Source organism: Leopardus geoffroyi, chromosome B4 (genome assembly GCF_018350155.1).
Source record: "Leopardus geoffroyi isolate Oge1 chromosome B4, O.geoffroyi_Oge1_pat1.0, whole genome shotgun sequence".
NCBI classification, from domain to species: Eukaryota; Metazoa; Chordata; class Mammalia; order Carnivora; family Felidae; genus Leopardus; species Leopardus geoffroyi.
In genome coordinates this window covers 142674178-142698916 of record NC_059341.1, presented here as the reverse complement: position 1 = coordinate 142698916, position 24739 = coordinate 142674178, and the positions used below count along the sequence as shown (strand labels likewise).

At 57.5% G+C, this 24739-nt stretch overlaps 1 protein-coding gene across 1 annotated transcript in view; it reads right to left on the bottom strand.

Annotated features, from left to right (window-relative positions):
- Positions 1-24739, bottom strand: part of SHANK3 (SH3 and multiple ankyrin repeat domains 3) — a 51781-nt gene that overhangs the window by 5391 nt on the left and 21651 nt on the right. Inside the window, 9 exon segments of the mRNA XM_045465180.1 lie at positions 5112-7371; positions 11911-11995; positions 12620-12750; positions 16353-16376; positions 20410-20490; positions 21453-21585; positions 21687-21811; positions 22338-22420; positions 22713-22788. Coding sequence (XP_045321136.1) covers positions 5112-7371; positions 11911-11995; positions 12620-12750; positions 16353-16376; positions 20410-20490; positions 21453-21585; positions 21687-21811; positions 22338-22420; positions 22713-22788 — 2998 coding nt within the window.

Sequence of the window (24739 nt, the reverse complement as noted above, 5' to 3'; positions counted from 1 at the left end):
CAGCCACGGTGTGGCCACATCACAGCACCCGCCAGCCTCCCAAAGGGCTTCTGGGCCACCCGCCCCCTAACGAGCGGTACCTCACCGGGCACCCCTGAATGCCGTCAGCATCCTCCTCCAGATGGCTCCGCAAGGCTCCGTGGCCCCGGACGTCTCTTCCACCACGTCTGAATCTGCTACTGTCTTGCTGCCTGGTGATTCCTCAGCCACTGGGGTCTGGCCTCGCCCCTTGCCCCTTGCCCCACACCCCTGCAGTTACCCAGGCTGTAGCAGGACCCCTTCCTTCCTAGATGGGTTTTGTGGGTTCTCCTCTCGGCACACACACTTTCTCCCGGGCCAGGTAGTCCACTCCCACCCTTGGCTACGGCTGACGTGCCCAAGAATGCTACATGTGAGCCCAGGCTCTCCTGAGCTCCAGACCTCTACTGGGGCCTCCAAACATGCTCCCCCTTCCCCCAGTCCTCCCCACACCAGGGACCGGGAGCCACCCTCAGCTCCTCCTCCTTTTCATGGAGGGCTCCCAGCATTAACCCAGGCCCTTATCCTCACCCTCCCGGCCACCTCAGGGTCCAGACATTTTCGCTCAGCACCTCTCACCTCATCTCCTCCCTGACAAAGCTAAATGTCAGCAAACAAAAATAATGGGACGTGTCCCTCCCAGGCTTGACTGCCTGTTGGCCTGTTGGCACCAACAGACAAGGAAAAGCCCAAGCTCTGGTCCTGGCCTCTGTCTTGGGCCTTCTGCCAGTGCACTCATGCAGGGCAGGTCTAGGCCTTGTGGGCTTTTGCAGTCTGGGAGCTCCCCTCAACAGCAGCGCAAAACTAGATACAGACTCATAAGCTTCCAAGCGCGCTCTCCGCTCAGGGCGTCTCCAGCCTTTCGCCTTCTCACCGCCCAACCTCAACACCCTCCAAATGCCTCTACATCCCCTCGTCTGTGAGCACTTCCTGCTCCCCCAGCATAGTTCAGGGCTCCTGAAGCATGTGACCCAGTTTCGTGCGGCCTGCAAGGACAAAGCACATCCTGGCCCCAGTGCTCTTGCGTCGGCCGTCACACCACAAGTGTCAGCCCAGGTTTCAGAAGAAGCCCCACTGGCCTTGAGATACCTGCGGTGACACAAGGTGGCATCCAGATCCCAGCCAAACATGTTAGTAGAACAGGGTCCACAGAAAGTCACCAGAGCAGGGCTTCTCCCCCATTATAAGGAATGTGTGTCTTCTGCAAGACACTTGCTAACGATCTGCCAGAGAAGCTGAGACCTAACAGGTTCGAGGCCATGGCGCAAAGCACATCAGAGGGGCTAAGAAGACGCAGGAAAGACACCCCTTTCACTTTGTATTTCCACAGCTATTTCACCATGAACTCTTTTCTATGAAACCAGAGGTGAGGGTCAGACAGATGTAAAACTGAAAGCCACAGCAGAGCTGAGCGTCTCTGCGGTGCTCAGAGACACTATGGACTTCAGACGACACGTGGGATTCCGAGCCGAAGGCGAGTGGAGTTGGGTACAGATGTGAGCCTCAAAGACCACGGTGGGGCTCTGAGAAGATGGACGTCCTGTCTGTACGAGGGCTAGACCCGAAGCTAGAAGCACAGAGCGGATGAGTAGTCTAGGATCGATGTTGCAAAAAGCCAGAGGTCCCTCCAGGTGGCCAAGGCAATGACTCTGGGGCCTCTGCCAAGAACGGTCCCGGGAAGGAAACAGCCCCACCCAGACACCAGAACTTCCCGCACTTTGAACGTTCCTCTTAGAGACCGTATCACTAGCAGTTCATCACTAAATGAGAGAGGAATGCTAGGTTCCGGCCACAGTGAGCTGCAAACGAGAGCTGCCCAGCAGCCCTGGCGGGCACCACAGCTCCTGCCAGCCACATGGAGGGGCCGACTCCACACGCTCACCGAATCCTCCGCTCAGCCCCCTGCCGCTGGCCAGAAGCCAAGAGTGGGCAGTGGGGTCCACGCCACTGGGGACTGTGGTTTCACCCAGATCTGAGGGGTGAGGGGAAGCAGAGAGGGCCAAAGGAAGTGTGAACGAGAGAAGGGGGTGCGGAGGGAAGTGGGAATAGGAAGGCAGGGCAGAGGGATGGCTCCGTGTAGCTGGGCTGATGAGGTAGCGCTGCGTGGACTCGAGGATAAGCGACTTCAGAATACACGTGCTGTGTGTGATATACGCGATTGATAGATAACGGTGTCAGTCTACCCAGTGAACAGGTGCGCGTTTCTGTGTGAGAGGCTGCCGCACAGAAACCCAGCATCCGTCACCAGAAGGCGCTTAACGACACAGCCCCCAGAGTACGGTGAACAGAGAGTGGGGCTTGGGGCCAGACAGATACCACCACTTACCAGCTGCAATAGACCTCTTTAGAACCTTAGTTTTATTGTCTGGAAAATGGAGAGTATGCTGTTATCCATCTGAGAGGATGGCTGTAGAAGTGAAATAATATGACCTGGCATTTTCTAGTGCAATATCCGGCCCTTTTATTTCCCACGAAGGACCTGGCTGAGTGCCCACTTCATGAGAACCCACCATGCTGCAGCCCTGAGCTTGGTGCTTCAGGGTGTCACCGTCACCATCTCACAGGGGAGGGACTGAAGTTCACAGTGGCTCGTCCAAGACTACAGAGTTCAGGTGCAACTAGCTGAGAGCTGATATCCAGGGTCCTCTGACCCCAAGCTGATGCCAGGGAATGAAGCAAACTGCCGACATTGGTGAGAACATGTCACAAGGGACTTGTGTTGTTTTAGGTTTTCCAGCATCTGGACCCCCGTAACAGCAGCTGATTTTCCTCTGGAGACCCACCCTCCCTCACTCTCAGCACCCGTTTGCTAGGTGGGCTGGCCCCGTGCCCCAGCTCCCAGGAGAGCACAGGACTCAGGCCTGGCCAATGGAGGCCTTACAGCATCCCTGACCCTGCTGATTCATCCAGGGGAAAGCAGGGGACCCATGTGAAGCCAATCAGAGGCTGGACTTTTGCAAGAAGTGCCAAGTCAAAGAGGCTCCCTTTCCAGTGCACCTGTGGGGTAGGTGGGGTGCAAAGCTGGCACCTGTGGGTCTTGCCCTGCCCCATCCCATGTCCACATCAGAACACAAACACAGGGTCCTGGCACAACCCAGAGCCATGGGACAAGAGACCTTTACCCTGACAGAGGAGAAATGCTCAGGGTGCCCAGCCACCCCATGGGAGCCAGCAGAGCAAATGACAAGACCCAGGCTCGCCTGAGCCTGATCATGGGGTCCAACAACCAGCGCATCTGAATCATGTGTCTGTCCTTCCGTGATATTTATCCTAAGCCCCCTCCCTAGATTACAGGTCACAAAAGACAGTGCTTGCATTTAGCTTAGTTCTTTCGTCTGTTGAGCAAACGTTTATTGAGGGCCTGCACTGTATCAGGAACTGTGCTTCCCACTTTAAATGGCTTTAATTTTCACTGGGACCAAAGGACATAGAGAACAGAGGGACTGGCAAGGGAGGAGAAGCAGAGATGAAGATAGGGGCTGGTCGAGGGCGGGTCAGGGAACCCCCTGTCCCCAGGGGTTAGGTCCTGCAGAGGCCCAGGACCTGGGCTACTCATCCCAAATGGATACCCTGGCCATGCCCATAACGCCCACTCTCAGGGTACCTTTGGCACTGCCCTGCTGGAAAGAGGGCTTTCACATTCAGCTGGGAGTTGGAAGAGGCCAAAAGGGGAGAGGGCCCCAAAGCGAGCCCCTGAGATGCCAGGAGCTGAAGGACAATATTCCTGGACCACTTAGGGGAGGCACCGTGAGCTTCCCAAGCCCCCACATATCTTTTGAACCCTTAACTGGAAGAAGGTAAATCAGACAAGCCCTTGTGAATAAGACCGAATCCCTCACTTTGTGAGCTGTGCCTTCCAAGGCTGACAGGAAAGGGCCCAATAGGCTGGTCTTCAGGGAGCAAGAAGGAGGCCAGGCAGTGGCACCTCACACCCCACCCCCCGCCCCCCGACAAAGCCAGAAGAGGGAGGAGGGCCTAAAGGGATAGAGAAGGCAAAGGCAGCTTGAAAAGGGCAGACAAGGGCCAGCCAGGGGGTTACCAGAGCTGCCTCAGACCAGCACCAGTGGGCAGGAACCAGCTCTCCCACCAACATCCATGGAGCCCACAGGCCCAAGGGGGACCCCTTCAGGAGCAAAGCCTTGGGAATGGGGTCCTCAAGGAAATATCCAAGGGACCAGCCCAGGGGCTCTGGCAGCTCTACCAGAGCAGCACCCCAGCCCCTTGCTCAGCAACCCCCACCCCCATTTCCAGGGCACAACGTGGCCTCTTCAAGTCCTCACCCTGGGCAAGAGGTGGGACGAGCAGACAGACAGAGGAACAGGGAAGGTGCGGAGAAGGCGAGAGGGCAGATGGAGTATGGAGGGATGCTGTGACTTCCCCCTAAGAATGGCTTCTTAATGCACTTTGAAAATGCACTGCAGTCTGTGTTTAAGGGGCTCTGAGGCAGAGCAGAGAGACAAATTTTTCTGGGGCAGAACACAGGGAGCTGCTGGTGCATCCCAAAAGGAAAAGGAGTCTGTGTACTCTAAGCCTCAAAAGGAAGCAAGGCAGGAGGCAGCTACAGGAAAGGTGGCACCAGCCACGTGGCCACAGGGAGGATGGGGTTGGGGGCCCACAGGCTCACAGCGAAGCTGAGCAGTGGGGGGAGGGGAGCGGGTCGCAACTCCAGGATGGAGCACAGAACAACCCGTAACAGGAGAGGCAGCTTCGGTCGGGAGCAAAAGAGTGAGAGCCCACAAGAACCCCCCGAGGCAGGGCGTCTCCAGGAGGGCTGTGGAGGTGCTCGGCCCCGCTGGGTCTCTGATGGGTGCCCAGCCCCCACTCCTAGCACCAACAGGATGGAGAGAACAGCGGCCCCAAGATTTCAGATCCCTGAATGAGACTTGTCTCACACAGAAAAAGCAAGGGCAGACAAAGGACACAAGTGGACAGAGAGGCATGCCACGGACAGGTAAGGGGTGGGATAGAATGGACTGGGGAGGGGAATGGAGGAAACCTCCGATGGTGGACAGACGAGAGGAAAAACACAGGGTGGGGGTGGGGGGGTGGGCCATGGACACGGGACAGGACCCTCCCCACACTGCCCTGCTCACCGAGCTGCCGCGATGGGCGACTTCTTGGCAGGGTCCAGCAGGCCGCCCAGGCCACCAACCGGCTCTTCCCCCAAGGAGCGTGTGTCTTTGTTGAGCTGCTGCAGGCGAGAGCTGAGCTCACTGATCACAGTTGGTTTGTCATCTTCAGGCCCTGGGAGTCCCCGGCTCTCCACGGGGTCCCCCCACAGCTTGGACCTTCTCTGGAAGAGGTAGCGAGGGCGAGCAGGTCCGGCAGCGGAGGCCAGCCCGGCAGAGGCGGCATGCTGCTGGGCCATGAGCTCACTGTCCGAGGACTGCTTCAGCAGCGGGTCCCTGAAGGTCACCGGCCCCTTCCCCAGCGGGGACTTGAGCTTGGGCTTGGGAGGCACTGGTGGCTTCTCGAGTAGAAAAGTGTGTCCATCGGCGAAGGAGGTGTGGGTGTCAGTGAGCTCCCCACTCTCCGAGCTCAGGGTGGACATGCTGGACACCGTGGAGATAGTGCTTGTGGTCTCCAGGTGGGGGTCGCTGGAGCTGCGTGTGTCAGCCTCCTCCACCCCTGAGTCAGCGGCAGACTCAGGGGCAGGAGGAGGCTCGCTGCTCGGCTTCCCTGAGGCCGGGCCTGGCACCACGGTGGGTGAGGGACCTGGGCCAGGAAGTGGGGTGGCCAGCAGGACCCCGTTGGCAAACTCTTCGGGAGGTGGCACCAGCCCAATGCGGGCTAGCTCCTCCCTGGTCTCCTCATCACTGGAGGACAGCTGGGCGGGCGGCAAGTTCACAGCGAACACCAGCTCTGGCTCCTCCTCGGAGCTGCCCTGGCCCGGCCCGGGGTCTGTCGGAGCCGTGCTGCCAGGGGGCTGAGCCCGGGGGCTCGCCAGGGGCTCTGCCACCACTGCCGACTGTGCGGGGGCAGGGGCCAGCTCCGGGGTGCCCGGGCGCTCCTCTTCAGCCCCCAGCCCGCTGGGCTCCTGCCCATTGCTGGTGGCGTGCACGACGATGAGGCCGGCCGGCCGCTGCAGGGATGTGTCCAGGACGCTGAGGATCATGGACTTCTTGTCCTCTGGCGACTTGCGCTCCTCCCGGGGTGCTTTCTCCGGCTCCCTCCGAGCAGGCACAGGAACCCAGGCGGGGCTTCTTGGGGAGAAGGCTGGGGAGGCCAGCGCCCCTCGCTCAGAGTCGCGGGCCTGTACATCCACGAACAGAGGCCCAGGGCGGTCAGCGTCAGGGCTGTGCACAGGCGTGGGGGACCGGGAGGGCGCCTGGGAGGCCAGAGCACGCTCTCGAGCGGCCAGGGCGAGGGCCAGGGGCGAGCTGGGGTCCAGGGGCTTGCCGGTGAGTGGGTGGATGAAGGTGGAGCCTGAAGGCCCAAGGCTCGGGCCGCTGACCAATGGCTTCAGAGCAGAGACGGGGGAGGGCAGGAGCAGGTCTCGGCCGGTGGTGGTGGTGGCGGCGCCAGCCCCCAGCAGGCGCTCATCGATGGAGCGGGAGGGCTGCAGGGAGGGCAGGTCTGTGCTAGGCGTGCTGCCCTCGATGGCTCCCACCGACAGGAACACGGTTGAGCGGCGCCGCTCCTCCAGCCGCCGGTCCTTGCCCGGGCCTGGGCCCCCGAACGCGAGGCCGGGGCTTTCCCCGGGGCCGTAGTCAAGGCCGCTTGGCCGAGGCCCACGGTGCGTCGGGGAGGGCTCCCGGGCGAAGCTGCCGCCACCCGGGCCAGGGCTGCCCACTGCCAGGGCTGCGCGCTCCTGAGCGTCTTCCACCTGCAGCTGCTTCACCAGCGGGCTCTTGCGGCGCTGAGGCTTGGACGGCGCGAAGATGCTGGCGCTGAAAGCGCCCAGGTTGGCGTAGGGACTGTCGGGGCCCGGCGGCCGCGGCCGCCGCTTTGGACGCTCCGGTGGGGTGGCCGCCGGAGGAGGCCGGGGGGTGTCGCCCGCCTCCGGCGCCGAGTCCTGAAGGATGATCATGGAGCGCGCACGCTTCTGCCGCTCCGGGTAGGGCAGCGGACCCAGGGGCGCGCCGGAATCGTACAGGCCCGCGGCCCCAGCGCCCAGGCGCGCCTCCAGGCCGGGCTTGAAGCTGGAGCGCACTGTGTCGTAGGCGCGGCCTGGAGGGGGTGGCGGCGAGAAGGCGGGGGGCGGCCCGGAGTCGAAGTAGTAGGGAGCGGGTGGGGGCGGCGGTGCGGTCTGCGGCGGGGGCGGGATGCCACGGCCCTCACGCACCGTATCTTGCATGGACGTGCTGCGTGGAAAGCGCCCTTCCAGCAGGGACGCCAGCTTTTCATCCTCCCCTGCGGACAGAAGGGCCCAGGTGAGACCCCGGGGGCCGGCCCTGTGCAGGGGCCAGCCCTGCCCTGACTCCACCTGAGGGCAGCCATGGCCCCAGATGCAAGGACTGCGAAGCCACCCCCTTAGGAATTGGCGGGAAGCTATACCCAGCCGGGGAGGACTGGGTCAAGAAGGGCACAGAGGCTGGGGTCTGAGAGAAAAGGGGACAGGGCAGCCCAGAGCAACAGAGCTGAGCCAGGCCCCTAGTCTGGGCTCCTCCCTGGATGCCAGCTCTGCACCCCAAGCCCAGTGTTGAGTTGGGGGGAGGGGGCTCTTAGAAAGACTTGGGGAGAGGTATTCTTTCAGATATAAGGCAGAGGAGGGCCCCACCAACAGACTGTGAAAGGACCCAAAGTCTTGGGTTCGGGCCAAGACCTGCCCAAGCCCCATCACACTGAGAGGGCCCAAAGAAGACACCCAGGGAGAATCGGGGCAGCCCCTACACATCCCCCCACGCGGAGTGGTGAAGACAACTGCACAGAAGAGGTAGGGGCGGCTGGTGCATGGCTTCCATCCAAGACTGAGCGAGGCCACACTGCAGCAATGGAACAAGCAGGTGTCACCGGGAGTTCCCTGGTGGCAACCAGAGACGGGAAGAAGAGAGATGGTCAGAAATTAGGGGGACACTCTCCCAGAGTAGGAGTGATGCACGGACTGTAGTCAGAGGGGCAGCAGGACTGTGGCCAGCTGAGCCATGCATCTGGCAGAAAGAAGGCTGGCGCCCAGGTGAGAAGGTGTTTGTGAAAAGACAAGCCCTGAGAGGCTCCATCCCAGAGACCCAAGTGGACTGGACCGGACACACTGCCCGGTCACTGCTATAACCTCAAGGGCTGAACTTCAGTGAGGGAGGGTGGAAGGGAAGGAGGAAGAGCTAAAGTGGAATTGTAGACTAAGCACCTGACCCATGTGTCAGTTGTACTCCCTCTGGGCTGTGTGGCCCCAGGCCGGGCCCTGCGCCCCCCTGAATCTCAATTCTCTCATGGGCAACGCAGGCTTAAAATGAAACCCGCTCTGCTGCCCGAGTTAGGGTCTGTGCAAGAGCAGGACTGGGATGCTCAGGGCCCTCATTGTCCTGCTGCCTGGCTAGAGCCTGGCAAGATCTCCCAAGTGTCTTTGTGGGCACGATATGGACACTTGTGCCGTACGCATGTTCAGTTAGGCTGCGAGTGTTCGACGGCCCAACCGGAGGACAGTGGATGAATGTTTCCTCCATGTTGATACGCACAGGTCTCTGGTGGAGTGCCTTGGGCCTCTCCACTTGGCTTCACTCTGTACGTGCATTTTTACGAACTCACTACAATGCAGATTGCCTGTTCCCAGCCTCCTCCTCCTTTAGCCAAGGTGGTCTCCCCAGGCCTCCCGCACTGCACGATCCACCTCTTGTCCTGCATGACAGCTCTTCACCCTGGGCGCAGCGAAGGTGGGCTTTCGCGTGGCTTGGATTCTAGCATTGGAAGTTACTGTCTGACATTACTTAATCTCTTGGCAGGTCAGTTTCCTAATCTCAAGCAAAATGCTGGCCCCTGTTGTGGGGCTGCCACCGCTGGAGCCATTTAAAGCCGACAGCATGGGGCTGAGCACCTAGAAACCTAGAAGCATCCCAGGAAGGAGGCCGAGATCATCATCATCATCATCATCATCACTTTTAGGTCTGCCTTCCACCCCTATGGCTGGACACAAGATTTGTGCCAGGTTCTTTTGGGGCCTCCTCCCCGCTGCACAACTTATCTTATGAGACAAACTACATGGGGAAAAGCTTGTGCTCCTAGAAGACACAGGAGATTTGGCATGCCAAATTCTAAGTTAGGGTGAAGATAAGTCACTTGCCTGGATGAAGTGGGGAATCTGTTCTGATACCACCCAAGGTGGGGTGGGGACCTCTGTCCAATGAAGAGTAGCAAACATTTCTCAAACACTGTGTTCCAGCCTTAAGATTCAGGACCTGCATCTAGGAACAGTATCAGTGGTTGATGCCTATACTCAGCCTCTGAGTACAGCCCACTGGGTGAGCCACATCGTAGACTTGGAGGCAAGTACTAGATGGGACTCAAGTTTATGGACCAGGACGCTGAGGTTTCCAGGACTGAATCATGTGCCCAGGACAAGGGTGGGTGGGGGACTCTGGGAATCTGACACCTTGACCAACACTCACGTTGGTGATGGGCAGCAGGCCAGGGCAAGGAGCCTGAAGATGAACCCCTCTCGCTCACTCACAGAATGAGCACAGGAGGGTCCAGGAGGAATACCCACCCAGAGGCTCACATCCTGCAGGGAAGGCACTGAGATCTGGACCTGTGGTGGTCAGTCCTGGGACTGGGCTGGGCTGAGCGACAGGCCATCCAGGCAGACTGAGGCCAGGTGCAGAGTAGCGAGTATTGGTACACCCGGATAAGAAGGAAATGGAGACAAATGCCCCCAGATGAAGTAGAAGAAGGCTGAGACTGGTCCCCAAGTCCCCAAGGCAATGAAGAGCCCACCACGGCTGAACTGGAGGGATATGGGTTGGTATCTGCTCTGCAGAAAGCCCCCTTTGGGCAGGTCTGGGCAGATGGCTGGCATGATGTCTTACCAGAAGACAAGGTAAGACCTTGGGCAAGTCATTTTACCTCTTTACCTTAGTTTCCTTAGCTGTAATACAGAGGTACTAATAGTATTACCTCAACAGGGTTACTGTAAGTATGAAATGAACCAGTGTGCATAAACACTGTGGTGTTTACTCTGATGATGAACAGATGATGGGGGAGCTGCAGTGTATGCAGACAGATGGATGGACAAGTGGGCCGGTCTGTGAAGGAATGGATGGAGAAGTGGGCAGGCGAGGGGGGACTACATGTCTAGAAGGAAGGGCAGTGAGTGGAGCTTGTGAGATGCCCCAGTCTGGGGTCGAGAGAGATGGCTACATGAGAGGCGTGACAGCGAGTGTGAGGCATGATGAGGCCCCCAAGAGACAGGTACAGAAGGCACAGAGGCTAAGGACACAGCCTTGAGAGGACCCGCATTTGGTGTGGAGGTTTTTTTTAGGTTTACTTCTTGTCCTGAACAGGTACAGCCTGAGAACAGAGGAAAGAACCAGGAAATGTCCTAAAGCTCTGGGGAGGTGAGCAGAAAAATCAAATGCCAGTTGAGGTCAACAAGAGAAGGGCTGGTCATGTGTCTGCTGGAAGGAATGCCCTGCAAACCACTGGTGACCCTGGTGGCAGCAAAGTCAGTTTTAGGTGTGGACAGAGCTACGCTGCCCCAAGCTGAGGAGCAGATGAGGACAGAGACAGCAACTGCAAGTGACTTCTGGAGAAGACTGGCTGTGAAGGAAAAGAGAGATACAGAGCAATACCTGGTGGGGGGCGCAGACTGGACAGGGAGGAGTGTGGGGAGGGCACAGACTAGACTGGGAGGAGTGTGGGGGGTGCAGACTGGACGGGGAGGAGCGGATAGGGGGGCGCAGACTGGACGGGGAGGAGTGTGGGGGGCGCAGACTGGAGGGGGAGGAGCGGATAGGGGGGCGCAGACTGGACGGGGAGGAGTGTGGGGGGCGCAGACTGGACAGGGAGGAGCGGATGGGGGCGCAGACTGGAGGGGGAGGAGCGGATGGGGGCGCAGACTGGACAGGGAGGAGCGGATGGGGGCGCAGACTGGACGGGGAGGAGCGGATGGGGGCACAGACTGGACGGGGAGGAGTGTGGGGAGGGCAGACTGGACGGGGAGGAGCGGATGGGGGCGCAGACTGGACGGGGAGGAGCGGATGGAGGGGCGCAGACTGGACGGGGAGGAGTGTGGGGGGCGCAGACTGGACGGGGAGGAGTGTGGGGGGCGCAGACTGGACGGGGAGGAGCAGATGGGGGGGCGCAGACTGGACGGGGAGGAGCGGATGGAGGGGCACAGACTGGACGGGGAGGAGTGTGGGGGGCGCAGACTGGAGGGGGAGGAGCGGATAGGGGGGCGCAGACTGGACGGGGAGGAGTGTGGGGGGCGCAGACTGGACGGGGAGGAGCAGATGGGGGGGCACAGACTAGACGGGGAGGAGTGTGGGGGGCGCAGACTGGACGGGGAGGAGTGTGGGGGGCACAGACTGGAGGGGGAGGAGCAGATGGGGGGGCACAGACTAGACGGGGAGGAGTGTGGGGGGCGCAGACTGGAGGGGGAGGAGCGGATAGGGGGGCGCAGACTGGACGGGGAGGAATGTCGGGGGCGCAGACTGGACGGGGAGGAGCAGATGGGGGGGCAATAGTGGACCAGAGCAGGGATGGGGACACAATGGACAGGAAGTGGTGGATGGAGTGAGGAAGCCTCAAGGGTCTCTTTTGGCAGTTTCTCTGGATTTGGGGAAAGGACGGATCCCACATGTGTCCACAAACAAATGAGATTCCTGGGCTATGACCAGGGAGATGGGGTTCTCAGAGGAAACCTTAAGGAAACCTTAAAACCCCAACTGGAGGGTTGGGAGAGACCGGGTCCTCCAGCCCCACATCCGCCCCAGCCCCATGCAACCCCCAGCCCAGCCGTACCTACAGACTTGGTCCGTGGAATCCCCTTCCGCAGGGAGCCGGGCAGCTTCTCTGGGCCTGGAAGGCCCTGGCGCTCAAATAAAGACTGTTGGAGTTGGGGGGTTAGAAGGAGGCTCTAGGGCACTGGGGGTCCCAGTTCTCCATCCAGCCCCAGCCATCCTTCTAAGCCTGAGATCAAACACCCCAGACACTAATCACGATGGTGCTGGCACCAGTACGGCCTGACCCAAGACTCAGACCCAGACACAGAGACTCCAGAGAGCAGGGGCATAGCCAGTGGGGGCCTGGGCATAGAGTATTGGGTAGGGTTGACATGGACAAGGCTGGGGGAGTAGCCCAGAAGATGCCAAGTGAGAGGAGTCGGGGGGCGGGGTGCAGAGACACCGCATTGTACCCTCGACAGGGCTGGGGTGCTCTAAGCGGTCCTGGGTGTGGCTATGCAGGAGGCACTGGGACCCAAGGCCACGAGTGAGCACTCAGCATTTGTTAAACTGTGGCCATTCTGGGAGGACAAGATTTCCCCGCGTGTGTGAGGAGAAGCCATGGGGTCCTTCACCCTCACCCCTGGAGAGGAGGGTCCAAACGACGGACTCCCACCCCAGAAAGACGCACAAACGCACAGTAGGGGACATGGAGCTCTGGCCCCCGTGCCCCTCCCTGCCTTCTCCCCTCCCCATGCCCCCCCCCCCCAGCTGCTGGGGTGGCTTACACTGATCTCAGCAGGTGTGATCCTCCGACTCGTGGGCCGCTGTTTGACAGTGGCAGCTCTGGAGTCAGCGTCCGCGATGTCTGGCCTCAGCGTGGGCTCCGTGGCGGCTGCCAGGATCTCATCCAGCTTCTCTGCACAGCCAAGGGAGGCACCATCTCAACCACCTGGACCCTGAACCTGCTCCACCCTCGTGCACCCCATGCTGAGTCCTCCTGCTGTTGACGGAGCCACTGGGCCCTGCCCGCCTGATGTCCCTTCTTCCAGACCTGAGACCGGGGGCCAGAAGCCGAGTAACATGCATCCCATCTGAGTCCCACTCCCGCCTGGCCGCTCTGTCCTCCAAGGGTGGTCCAGGTCACCCTTCGGACCCCACTCCAGGAAAAGCCTGACTGACCGTTCGGGAGAGGACCAGGACAGGGACAGCACTGGTTGGAGTTTCAAGTCTTCCTGAATTTGTTGCCCTCGGCCCTGTCCCTTTTCTCCTCGACACCTGGCACTGCTCGTCTGTCCGTAGCTGCTGCACCAAAAGCTAAGCTGCCTCTGGTGGACCTCAGCCCTAGGACAGACCCTGGCGTGCAGCAGGTGCCCATGGAAGGTGTGAATAAGCCACGAATGAATGGACAGGGGACACTGCCTGAAAACAGAACTCACAGTCCCAGGCTAGGGACCTAAAAATAGGGCTCCAGGCAGAGGAGCAGGCCAAAGAACCTCCATTCCTGGAAAAGCAGCCCCACCCTGGGTGGGAGGTGCTGACGGTGCTGAAGGGGCTTCCACGGGCCCCTTGAGAGGAGGGTAAGGAAGATGGGGGGTGGGAGGGGCGGGGAGCTGATGTGTGAACGAGGCCCTAGAAGGGAGAAAGGCACCAGGAGGCCTCAGGCAGCATTCTTTTCAAACCCATCATAAAGAAAAGCTTTGTTTGCTTGTTTTTATTAAAGCTGTTTAGTACTTTTTAAAGTGGTGTTTTTGATTATCAACATGACTTGGAAATTGTGTTAAACGCACGTGTCTGAGAACCGGCAGCTGTGGTCCACTCAGGGCCGGATGTGGGCTACAGCAGGAGTTGGGGGCAGCTCCCGTGCCCACATGGCTGCCACACTGACCTCACCCCACTCGTCACTCAGGCTCTGAATCCCCACGCCCTCAGGGCCCATGCCACCCTCGAGGGCCATGTGTCTGGTCACGCCCGGGCTTTTGCTCTCCAAGTGCCTGTTGTCAGAGGACACAGTCAGCCCCGACACCTCCCACCAGCACCTCCTGGCTCTGCCGCTGCAACCCACTCGGCAACTGCCATGGAGAAAGAAGTCAGAGCTGGCCGGCACCCAACCCGGACCAGACCCACATCGCGGACCGCCTCTGTCCTGACTTAACCTCTCTGTGACTCAGTTTCCTTATCTGATAAAACAACCCGAAAATGGTGGCTGCTTCAGCGTCTACTGTCCGTACCTACTGTCAGCGTCTACACATGACGAGTGCTGCCCTGCCTGGCTCAGGGGAAGCACCGAACACACACGGTGCGCCTTCTCTCCCCAGAGAGCCCGTGAGCTCTCAGGAGGAAAGAGCCAGTACCATCCCCTGCCTGCCCTGAGTGTCCAGCCTGGGCCCTGAGTAACACAGGGGTTCAGCAAACGTTACGACTCACCAGAACAGGCTCCATCTACAGACTAGCTTACCGGTCCTGGGTGTAGCTCCCAGCGCCACTGGTACCTGGGCCCAGGTGCACACCAGGAAGGGCTCGTTAGAGGGATCTTCTTCTTTGTTTTTGTAACGAAGCAAATAATTCCCCTTTGGAAGCTGAAGCCACCATCACCACCCTGCGGTCAGTCCTTGGTGATTTTCAGTTAAAAGAGCTTCTGATGAGCCTTCTCCTCTCATTCCTCACAACCACACAAAGAAGATACTGATGCCGCCCTCATTTTACCCAAAAAGAAACTGAATTTCTGAGAGATCTGAGTGCTCCAGATCATAGATTCAATAAGTTAGGAGTCAGACTTAACAACCACATTTTCCAGAAACCTCAGACATAAAGACATGAGTGAAGTAAAAAGTGAGCATGTGCTCACCCGAGCTGTGGGTCTAGAAGCTGCATCTCTAGCTCCAGAAGAACTCAATCCCCGAGACCAAAAGCAGAGTGCACATGAAGTTAGCAAAGCAAATACTGTTGGAGGTAAGGTGATGGTGCTGGGGCCAGGCAAGAATTATTTCCAAAAGAGAAAGAATCAAGAATTCTCCGAACTAACAGCTGGTGAGGTTGACACCAATCCCCACCGTTATTAGAAAATATATTCTTAAATTATTTTAGACACTCAAAAAAGAAAATGAAGCCCTCTAGGAACCAGGTCTGGGGCACTGGGAACCGCACATTCCCATCAGCCTCACATACACTGGTTATCAAGATTCCACATGTGCTGGCGACACAGCTCGATGCGCAGCTGTTTAAACAGCCAGAACCCAAGCAGGTATGATGGGCCCCAGGGGTGAGGAATCACCCGTCACCTCCCCTACAACTGGAAGGAGTGCACAGGCCACAGCATAGCACCCTGGGAGCTCCACTAATGATCTTAGGACAGAACCAAAATATTCCAGAAATAGCTTGTGTCTGCCTCATAGAGTGAAGAAAGGTGTCCCTAGGGGACACCCAGTTTTAATACCTGAAAAGACACCAAGGAAAGCACTTCACCTGAGATTAGGGCAAGGGTCAACAGGAGAGCTCTGAGGGCCGGACCACAGGCCATGCTGAAGAGCCTGGGCCCAGACAGATGGTGTTGGTGTGCCCCCAGCACAGGGAAGGCCCTGTGGATCCCAGAGTGAGGGATGGGTGGGCACCAGGCACACGGACAAATGGGCAAACACACATGCCTGGGGCCACGAAGCCACCTCAGGCTTCCCTCTGGCTCTGACTCCTATTCAGCAGAAAGAGTCTCCCGTCCACTTGAGAGATGGAGAAGACTGGCAGGGGCCAGGCCCTGAGATCTCACCAGATGCTGGACCTCAGACTCTGTCCCCCCCACCATGGAAGCTACATTCTTTGCAGCCAGGCTGGACACACAGAACATACAGGAAGGAGCCTCAAACAAACAGGTGAGGCCTGATGGGAGGAGCAGAGGGTGGTGAAGTCAACAGCCTGGGCTATGTTGGGCAGAGGAGCTCCAAGCTCCCTCCCCAATGCTGTGGGGCCTAGACTCCTGTTCTGAAGGGACTATCAGCACCGGCCTAGACCCCACAACAGATCAGCACAGAAATGGGACCCACACACCAGGCACAAGGAGCCCCCAGAAAACAGGCAGAAAGAAGCAAATGGGCCAGAGCTGAGCACCCAACACTCTTGCCCACACTGGCCCAGTTACCATGCTCCCTGAGGAGACCCACAGCTGAGCCCTCTGAACCTTCCCCCTACCCAGCTCCAGAACATGGCAAATGGTGTGGCCTCCACTGGGAGGCTTTCCCAGCTCTGCCTCACTAGGCTGCCCCCACACTCACCTGAGCCCCCAAAGCCCATGGCTGTGCCTCACTGTCACACCCCCACAGAGCCACACCCCTGGACCCCCCCCCCATCCATCCTTCCCCAGCTCCCTCTACTGCACCCCCACCAGATCCCCAGGGAGAAGGCCGACAGGAAGGTACAGCCCAGGCTTCCAGAGCACCCTGACTTGACATGGAGCCTCTTCACACATCAGCACTTCCCTGGACAGGGTCAAACAAAGCTGGGGGCATGGGGACACAGCAGATGACTCACCCCCTTTCCTTCTCCGAATGGAGGCTTGCAATCAAGAAACAGAGCACAGGGGTAAGAGGCAGGCTTCATCCATCGGCATCTGGGCCCCCTTCCAACTCCCACCCCTTCCAACAACCGGGACCTCCCAGATCCTGTACAACCCTGGACTAACCCTCCCTATCAGACCCCAAGTGGCAAATGTGCCCAAATGCCAAGTTGGTACCCAGCTTGAAACTCAAGGTGGAAACAACCACAAGCAGGTATACATGCTTGTGTGTATGCATACACATGCACATGCACACACACGTACACATCCATGCCCCTCCACTCACACATATGCATAATTGCACTTATGCACACACAGGCATGCACACACGTGTGGAGATGTCCACACACAACTTAATCATACTCAGTTCAATCAAATGTTTGTTCAGAAAAAAGGCAACCCCCACCCAAAAAAAAAAGTTCGGAGGCCACTAACAGTTGCAGTGGTCACCCTTGAGTATTCCGTACAGTATCAAAGAGCAGGTCAATGTGTTTGCCAGACCACGGCTAATCAGGAATCACACTCAAGCACGGCACCTGCTCTAACATTCCCATCACGAAAGAAAAAGGGACCCAAAAGCCCCAGATTTCTCACAGGAAGGCAGAGAAATAGGAGAGGTTTAGACCCACCAAGGCCCTCCCTGGCCTGAGTCTCCACTGCTCTGTGCAGCCGGCTCATTATTGGTTCAGGCAGACGGACACGTGGTGACCACTGACCATGCTGAAGGGCACTGGGAGTGCCCCACCCTTCCGTCTCCTCCCACCGCCTGCTTTGGGAGGAGGGCTCCTACCCCAGCCTCTTCCTCTCAACCCCATTTCCGCCAGTCACCTCGGGCCTTCATTTTCTGGACACTGCCACTACCATCCCCCACAGTACGCTCTTTACCTCCTCTCCCTCCTGCATGACCTTGCTTCTCCCCCACACCCACCAAGGAGCAAGGAGCCATATGGGCGTGAGTCGCCACCCTTGCCACCTGCTTTTTCTGCGGCCTCACACTTTCCTTTCTTCCCAGGTGTTCAGGCCGTCTTCTCAATAGACCACAGCATCCTAACAGGTTCTATCAGTTCTTAACAGTGTGACAGAGAACTGACACGTTTATGCTGCCAATGAGCCTACAGGTCTTATTTCTATCTTATAAAAGCACAAACACTGAATCATGGGATGACCCCTTAGGTACCCAGGGAAACCCTGATGCTGGCCTGGCTTCCTCAAACCCACAGAAAGTAAGCAAGCAGTCTGGTTTCCCCCGACAGCTGTCCTCTGGAGGCAGGAGTAGCTTCTCCCTCTCTGAATGGAGCTACACAGAGTCTAGGTCCAGCTTCAACATAAGCTGTGAGCCCGCCCTCACTCAGCAGTGTGCATGGAGGCTCTGTGCTAAGCTGTCCCTTTGTCCTCCCCCAGACTCTGCTCAGGAAAAAAATGGTGGAAACAATGCTGACCTGAGGCAGCAAGAGAGAACACCTCTGAAAGACAAGGGTGTACGGAACGACCCTGTCACACAGCAGCAGGAGGGCCCCATCACAGCAGAGAGGAAGGAGCTTCTTTAGACAGAAGCATCCCATAAAGCAGAAGGCAATTCTTCTGTTTCCGCAGAGCTCAGTCCCCTGGCCCCTGGATTACAGATCTCAGGCTGCCTATGCACCTCTTCATGCAGAACTAGGAGGGTCCCTTCTGAACATGCAGTTCATCATGGCTATGTGACAGCCTCTGGAAGGAGACTCCTGGGACCCACCCACCAAAGCCTTGGTCTGGAGTCCAGCCGGACCCAGGTGCCTACGGGGACTGGTTTGTCAATCAGTTTCCATTCGCAATCAGTATGACAGATCAGCTCCCCCATAACTAGTCTTGGACCTTTGTGACACTGGGGCCAAAAGTCTGCCAGCCTCTCTGCCTCACTCTTCAATGAGTGGGTTTAGTTGGGGACAGAATTCTAGGTGGAAAGGCATTTTAATTCAAGACTTTAGTTATTGTTCCATTGTCTTCTAGCATCTACTATTGCTGATGAGAAGTCTGCTGTCAGTCTAACCATTGTTCCTTTCTATGTCATCCAGCTCCTTTCTCTGGTATTTAAGATTTTTCTTGTCTATGGTGTTGTGAAGTTTTACTATGACAGTTCTAGATGTAGATTTGTTATTTCCTTGCTTGGGGTTTATACTTCTTCAAAATGGAATTTCATGTCCTTATTCAATTTCTGAATATTCTTAGCCATGTACTCTTTAAATATTGCCTCTTCCCCATTTTAATCTTTCCCTCTGGGACTCTCATTAGACTGGGATTTTCTCATTTGTTCTCCATTATCTCTTATCTCTAGGGATATTTTCCATATCCCTATCTTTCTGTGCTGCACTTGGGATAATTTCCTCAGAATTATCTTCTAATTCACTGTTTCTTTCTTCAGCTGAATCTAGTACACTGTTTATCCCAGTCACGGATTTTTTAATCTCAGTGACTATACCTTTTGTTTCCATAACAGTTCTTTAGGGATCTTTTAAAATCTGTTTACTCATCTTTTGGTTTTTGGTTTTTGGGTTTTTTCTTTTTGTTTTTTTTTTTGTTTGTTTGTTTGTTTGTTTGTTTTTGTTTTTTTTTTTTTTGTACTGTCCTGTTTCTTATGAGTTCTGTTAGTTTCCTTAAACTTTGTATTTAAATACCTTATTTTGCCTCTTTCATATTCTTTGATTTCTACTTCTTCTGATGCTAATGCTGGTTCCTGGGCTTGCTTCTAGTTTTCCCACTTCTCATGGGTCCACAGCCTCATCTCTTGGCTTTGTGGGAGCAACAGAACCCTAGCCCCTGCCATTAGGGTCTATAACACTGTCCCAAGCCCTCATGGACTATGGAAGCATCATCAGCTTCCTCTCACTTAACTGACTTCTCTTTTCATTCTTGAGATCTGGGAAATTTCCTTTGTCTTGAGTTGGCTATATCCTTTTGGCTTTTACTTTCTTCAGAATATTTACGGGGAAGAAAAGTATGACCATGTCAGCCTGACCTATCTTGGTGGCTGAAGTCCACACTAAATGACACTGCAGTCAAGAGTGTCGGCCTGAAAGGAGGGGGTAGCTCAACCTGTGGCCAGGACAAGGTCAGGGGTCACTCTATTTGTAAGATCAGGAACAATTTTCAGAGACAGGTGAGTGTTCCTTCTATAGCTGGGAATGAACAAAGCCTGAAGCCAAGGTTGGGGATCAGTCTAGAACCAGGATCAGGGCCTTTCCTGTAGACAGGACTATCTCAGAACTCAGCCTAGGACCAGAGTCAGCATTCCTTCTATGGCTAGAGCCATAGAAAAGTCTGGGACTAGAACTGGGTCATGTATATTGGGGTATGCCCATTATTAACTGCCACATATGTCAGGACACAGTCATGTATCCTGGACACGCCTATGCTGAGGCTATTAACAGTCACATATTTCAAGACACGCCCTACAACGAAGCTATTGGGGGTCATCCCAGGATCGTGCTCACAACATGCCATACCAAAGCCCTGACATACTCTTATCTGCCTCCTGCAGCTTATGAGGGCCTGTCCCACCATCATACTAGTGATGCTCACACAGCCCTATGAGGGCAGCAGCTTGCTGTAACCCATGCTTAACTGATGAGCGAACAGGTGTTAGGAGGGCAAAACAAGCACAAAGATCAGAGAGCTAGTGTCAGCAGAGCCACGGCAGAGCCTAGGTCCCCTAACTTCTGCTCTCCCCTCACCTGGATGAAATGGAGGGGAGAAGTCAGGCTGGAAGTACACAGAGCCAGAGGCAGCAGGTGCACACGCATGCAAACACACTGGGAGGCCAGGCCCTGCACCCTCTCAGTCCCGGTTGGCCCACTGTCTATATCCAGCCCTCATGCCATCCGTGCGTTGTACCCCCCCCCCCACCACTCCAGCACCCACCCATTTATCTTTGACCGATTCATACATCCGTCCGTCTGTCCTTCCGCTCCCCTGTCCCTACCTGGCTTTGGCCCCAGCTCACTCTGCCTGGCCTCCCACCCCGGACGGTCTGCCTGCTGTCCACCCCCCACTGCTCACCGAGTTCCTCAAGTTCAGCCGTCATGGACTTGGAGCGCAGGGTCAGCGTGGTGCTGGGAGCCCTCTTGGGGGGCGGCGGGGCTGCAAAGAAGAGGGAGGCCTTGGACCTCCTGTCCAGCAGCAGGCAGCGCGGCGTGGCCAGGTGCAGGTGCCACTTGCGCTCCACCGCCTGGATCTCCTCGTACTCGCGTGAGGATGAGTCGCACTGCGCCAGGATCTTGTTCAGGCTGCGGCTGGATGCGAACTTCTTCATGGCGCTGGGGGCTCAGGGGGTTGCTGAGGGCCCAGCGGGGCCGGGGCAGTTGGGGCCTCAGGAGGTAGGTGGTCAAGGGCCCCAATGGGGGTCACGGTGCTGGCCAGCTCCCAGCTGAATGCCCACCCTGTAGGCTCCGAGGGCTGAGCAAGGGGGCACCAGAGCCATGAGGTGGGGGCTGGGAGGGGTCTCCCGGCAGGCTGGGCTCCTGCTGCTCCAGGACACCCCCCACCCCAGGCCCTGGAGGCCGCTGCCCCTCGGGGGACCAGGGTGTGGGCAGCAGAGCCAGGATCTGGGCTGGGCCGGCCCAAGCTGGCAAAGCCTCCTGGGCCCAGGCTGTGCCGCGACGTCGCGGGGAGAAGACGCTTTTCCTCTTCCCTCAGGTGCCGCCTCCCCCTTCCCTCCGACAATAAAGCGGCGGCAGCGTCAACCTCACAGTTGCTATGGCAACCCCGGCCTCCAGGCAGCTGCTGGCAGTGTCGGGAGGAGGGCTCTTCCACGCCAGGGGCTGGGGGGACGCCGGGAAGGAGGGGGTGGGGATCTGAGGAGGGGCACCCTGGGGTCAGGGGTCAGAGGTCAGAGGCTGGGGGCCAGGGTTGGTGGGCTAACACCAGGGATTGGGAAGCCACCCAGGCCATGAACGTGGGTATTTCACCTAGGTTTAGGCATCTGACCTCCACAGTCTGGGGTCAGGGCGTGGGCAGAGGAAAGTGAGCCTGGGGTCAAAGGTCTCAGGTCAGGAGCCAGAGGGGAAGGTCTGAGCACAGAGGCCTGAAGCCCGGCCCCTCACCTCTGCGCCGAGCCCCGTCTTCTTCTGGCTTCCTCGTCACAGACACAACCTTCATGACGAGGCGGTTCCCGCCCTGGCGGATCAGAGCCACCACCTGCTTGTGCCCGACCTTCACCACGTTCACCCCGTTCACCTGGGACAGACAGGTGGGTGGTGGGGGTGTTCCAAGTGTGTCCTCCTTGGGGCTCAGAGGTCAGCACCCCACCTGGCTGCACAGGTAAGGACAAGCCTCACCTCGATGAGGAAGTCTCCTGTGCGCAGCCCGGCCCTCCAGGCCACACCCTCCACATCCACCGACTCAAGATACTGGAGCGCAGGGAAGGCCGGCGTGGGTGTAAACTCCTCGATGGGGGTCTCTGCTGCGGTGGGGGGGGGGGGGGGGGGGAGGGGTTGGGAATGGGGGAGGGCAGTTAGGAAGGTGCTTCACCTGCGTGGTCCAGGTGGAGGCAGCTGCCACATAGCAACCTCCCACAAGTGGCTCCGCACGCCGAACAAAGGACAACTGAGGCAGCATGTCAGGGTGTCCTGGGGCTGGGGGGCAGCAGGCAGTGCCACCCAGGGAAGAAACTGCCCCCCTCGGCCCCACCAGAAAGGACTCCCCTCCCTTAGACATGCTCCAGCAGAGATCTTGGAAATCAACAGGGGGAAGGGATTGCCTCGTACTGAGATATTCCAAACCAAGGATACAGAGTCAGAGCAGAGGAGCAAGGCAGGGGGACAGGAGCCCAACTAGCAGCAAGGGAGGCAGTGGGGGAGTCAGGGGCAGAGGATAGGGCAGGGGTGAGGCAGGGAGGAGAGCAGAGAGGAGGAGCAGAGACAAGACACATGCTGGCAGTCTGGCAGCCAGCCCCACACCCACTCTCGGTGCTGTCTACCCTTCCTTACCTTTGGCCCCCCGGAGCACAAAACCAAAGCCCTCATGGTCCCGTTTCTGTAGGACAGCCACCTTGTCGTCAATGACGTAATCGCTGGTGGAAGAAAGCAGGGAGGGGTGAGGAGAGCCCTGCCAGAGAGTACAGCTGGCCAGGCTGACCCCACACATGCCCCAAACAGGATCCCATGGGCATGGCCCACCCCAGAAGTCACCCTTGCGCTGACGGAGGAAGGCAGAAGACAGAGGGGGGCTGGGGACCACCTCGCCTCCTCTGACCCCTTCATCCACAGGCCTCCTCGACTAGCTCTGGTCCTCCCTCCACGCCTGATATCCCATCCGCATGCATGCCTACCCTTGCCCACCTGCCCACCGGCCCCCACCTGTACCTGTGTGAAGTGAGACTGTCATAGGAGCCCACTGTGTAGTGACGGAAAAGGCGCTTCGTCCGGTCTTCCCGGGTTTCTGAGGGGAGTTTCAGGAGCTGATGGAGGGCCACATCCTCCAACCGACCTGAACTGCCCCTCAACCATGCTGGTCACCAGCCTCTGCCAACACACACACCCCTGGCCTGGTTGTACCCACGTGGAAGTGAGGGGCCCAAAGGTCCTAAGGTAAGAAGGCTGAGGGGACCGTGTTGGAAATCCTGGCTTCCAGGGGTCAGGATCCAGAATAGGGTAGGAGCTTTGGCCCATCTCTCTACGGAGTGGCTGCACACAGCCAGGGGCAAGGCCGGGCCATCTTCAGAAAGAGTCAGCAAGCCCCAAAGCCAGGAGCAAAGAAGCTGTGTACATGTGTAGGCCTAGGTGTGTGTGTCACTTGCAGTCACGTGTAAGTGCCGTGCTCATATAGGCGTGTGTGCATATGACCGTGGTCACGTGCAAGGGTCACGCCGCAGGCAACGCGCACTGGCACGGAGGTGGCGTTGTGTCCTCACTGAGGCTCTCACGAGAGCCCACCGATGCTCAGTCTCACACGTCCCTTCCTCCAGAGCCTGCCTCTGAGTGCACAGGAGGTCCAGGTGTGGGGCTGATGTCACTGCATCCCACAGATTCCTGCCCCCATCTGTACTCTTGATCTCTAAGTCCCTCACAGCTGTGGCAGGGCTAGCCGGCTGTCCACCTGCTACTCCGCCCATGGCCGTGGCCTTGCTGATTTCCTGCAAGCGTGCAGACCCCAGTCCACATCTGCAGCCACAGCCCCTGTGCTCCAGGCTTTCCTCTCCAGCTGCCTGGAAGTTAAGATTCTCTTACACTCTAGCCCCCATTCCTGCCCTCCTGGCTTCCAGCTCTCCAGGACCCTGGAGGGCGCCCAACGTGGCTCCACCACCACCTCATGTTTCATCCACAGCTCCTCTCCCATTCCCTACCATTCTGGAATTTCTCAAGATTCATTCATTCATTCAACAAGTATTTATTGAGCTCCAACTGTGTACCAAGCACTGTTTGTTTTAGGCTCTGAGAATATAGCAGGTAACAGAACAAAGCCTCTACCCTGTGGAGTTTACAATCTATTGGAAGAGAGAGAACAGAGAGACAGGAAACAGGTGCATGCATAACATGTCAACTGCTGGCAAATGCTAGGAGAGAAGGGAGCAAAGTGGGGGTACAGGGAAAGTCTGCAATTCTAGGGTGGTCACATGATGGCTCATCAGGAAAGGATAGCTGGGAGGCACAGAACGTTAGGGAGCAGCCTGAAGACTCTGTGGGCAAAGGGCTTCCGGGGAGCAGGGGCACGCAGGGCAAAACCCACATGGCAGGGCTGTGTTTGGGTGTTCAAGGGACAGTGAGCAGCCATACAGCTGGAGCAGAGGGAGTGAGAGTGAGAGAGTGAGAGAGAGAGAGAGAGAGAGAGAGAGAGAGAGGAAATGAGATCAGAGAGGGAAGCTACAATTGATTGTGAGCTCCTCATAGGTAAGGACCACCTCTTATTTATTTCTGTGATCCCAGCACCTAGCACAGCAGCTGGCATATAACAGGCCATGCAAATGCCAACTGGAAGAATAGATGGGTGGACAACTGGCTGAATAAGTACATGGATGGATAGATGGAACAAGAGAGAAGCAGAAGGATAGATCAGATCAAAAGTAAATAGATATTGAAGTGGATGGAGAGAAAAGAGAATGGGCTGGTGCGGGGAGAACGGATGGAACAAACGGTAGTAGACAAGTAAATGGATGGACAGGTGGGCAGGGTGGGTTGACAGAGAGGGGATAGCTGGATTGGCGGATTGATCGATGTATCGATCGATAGATGGATAGATGGTTGGGTGGGCGCGTATGTGGGTGGGTAGATGAACGGATGCAAGGAGGGGTTGGCTGGGTGGGTTGATAGCAGAGTAGACGGATGGCAAGAAAGGATAGTGAGTCAAGGGATAAATGAATATAAGAATAGATGGAACAGTGGCTGGATAGAAC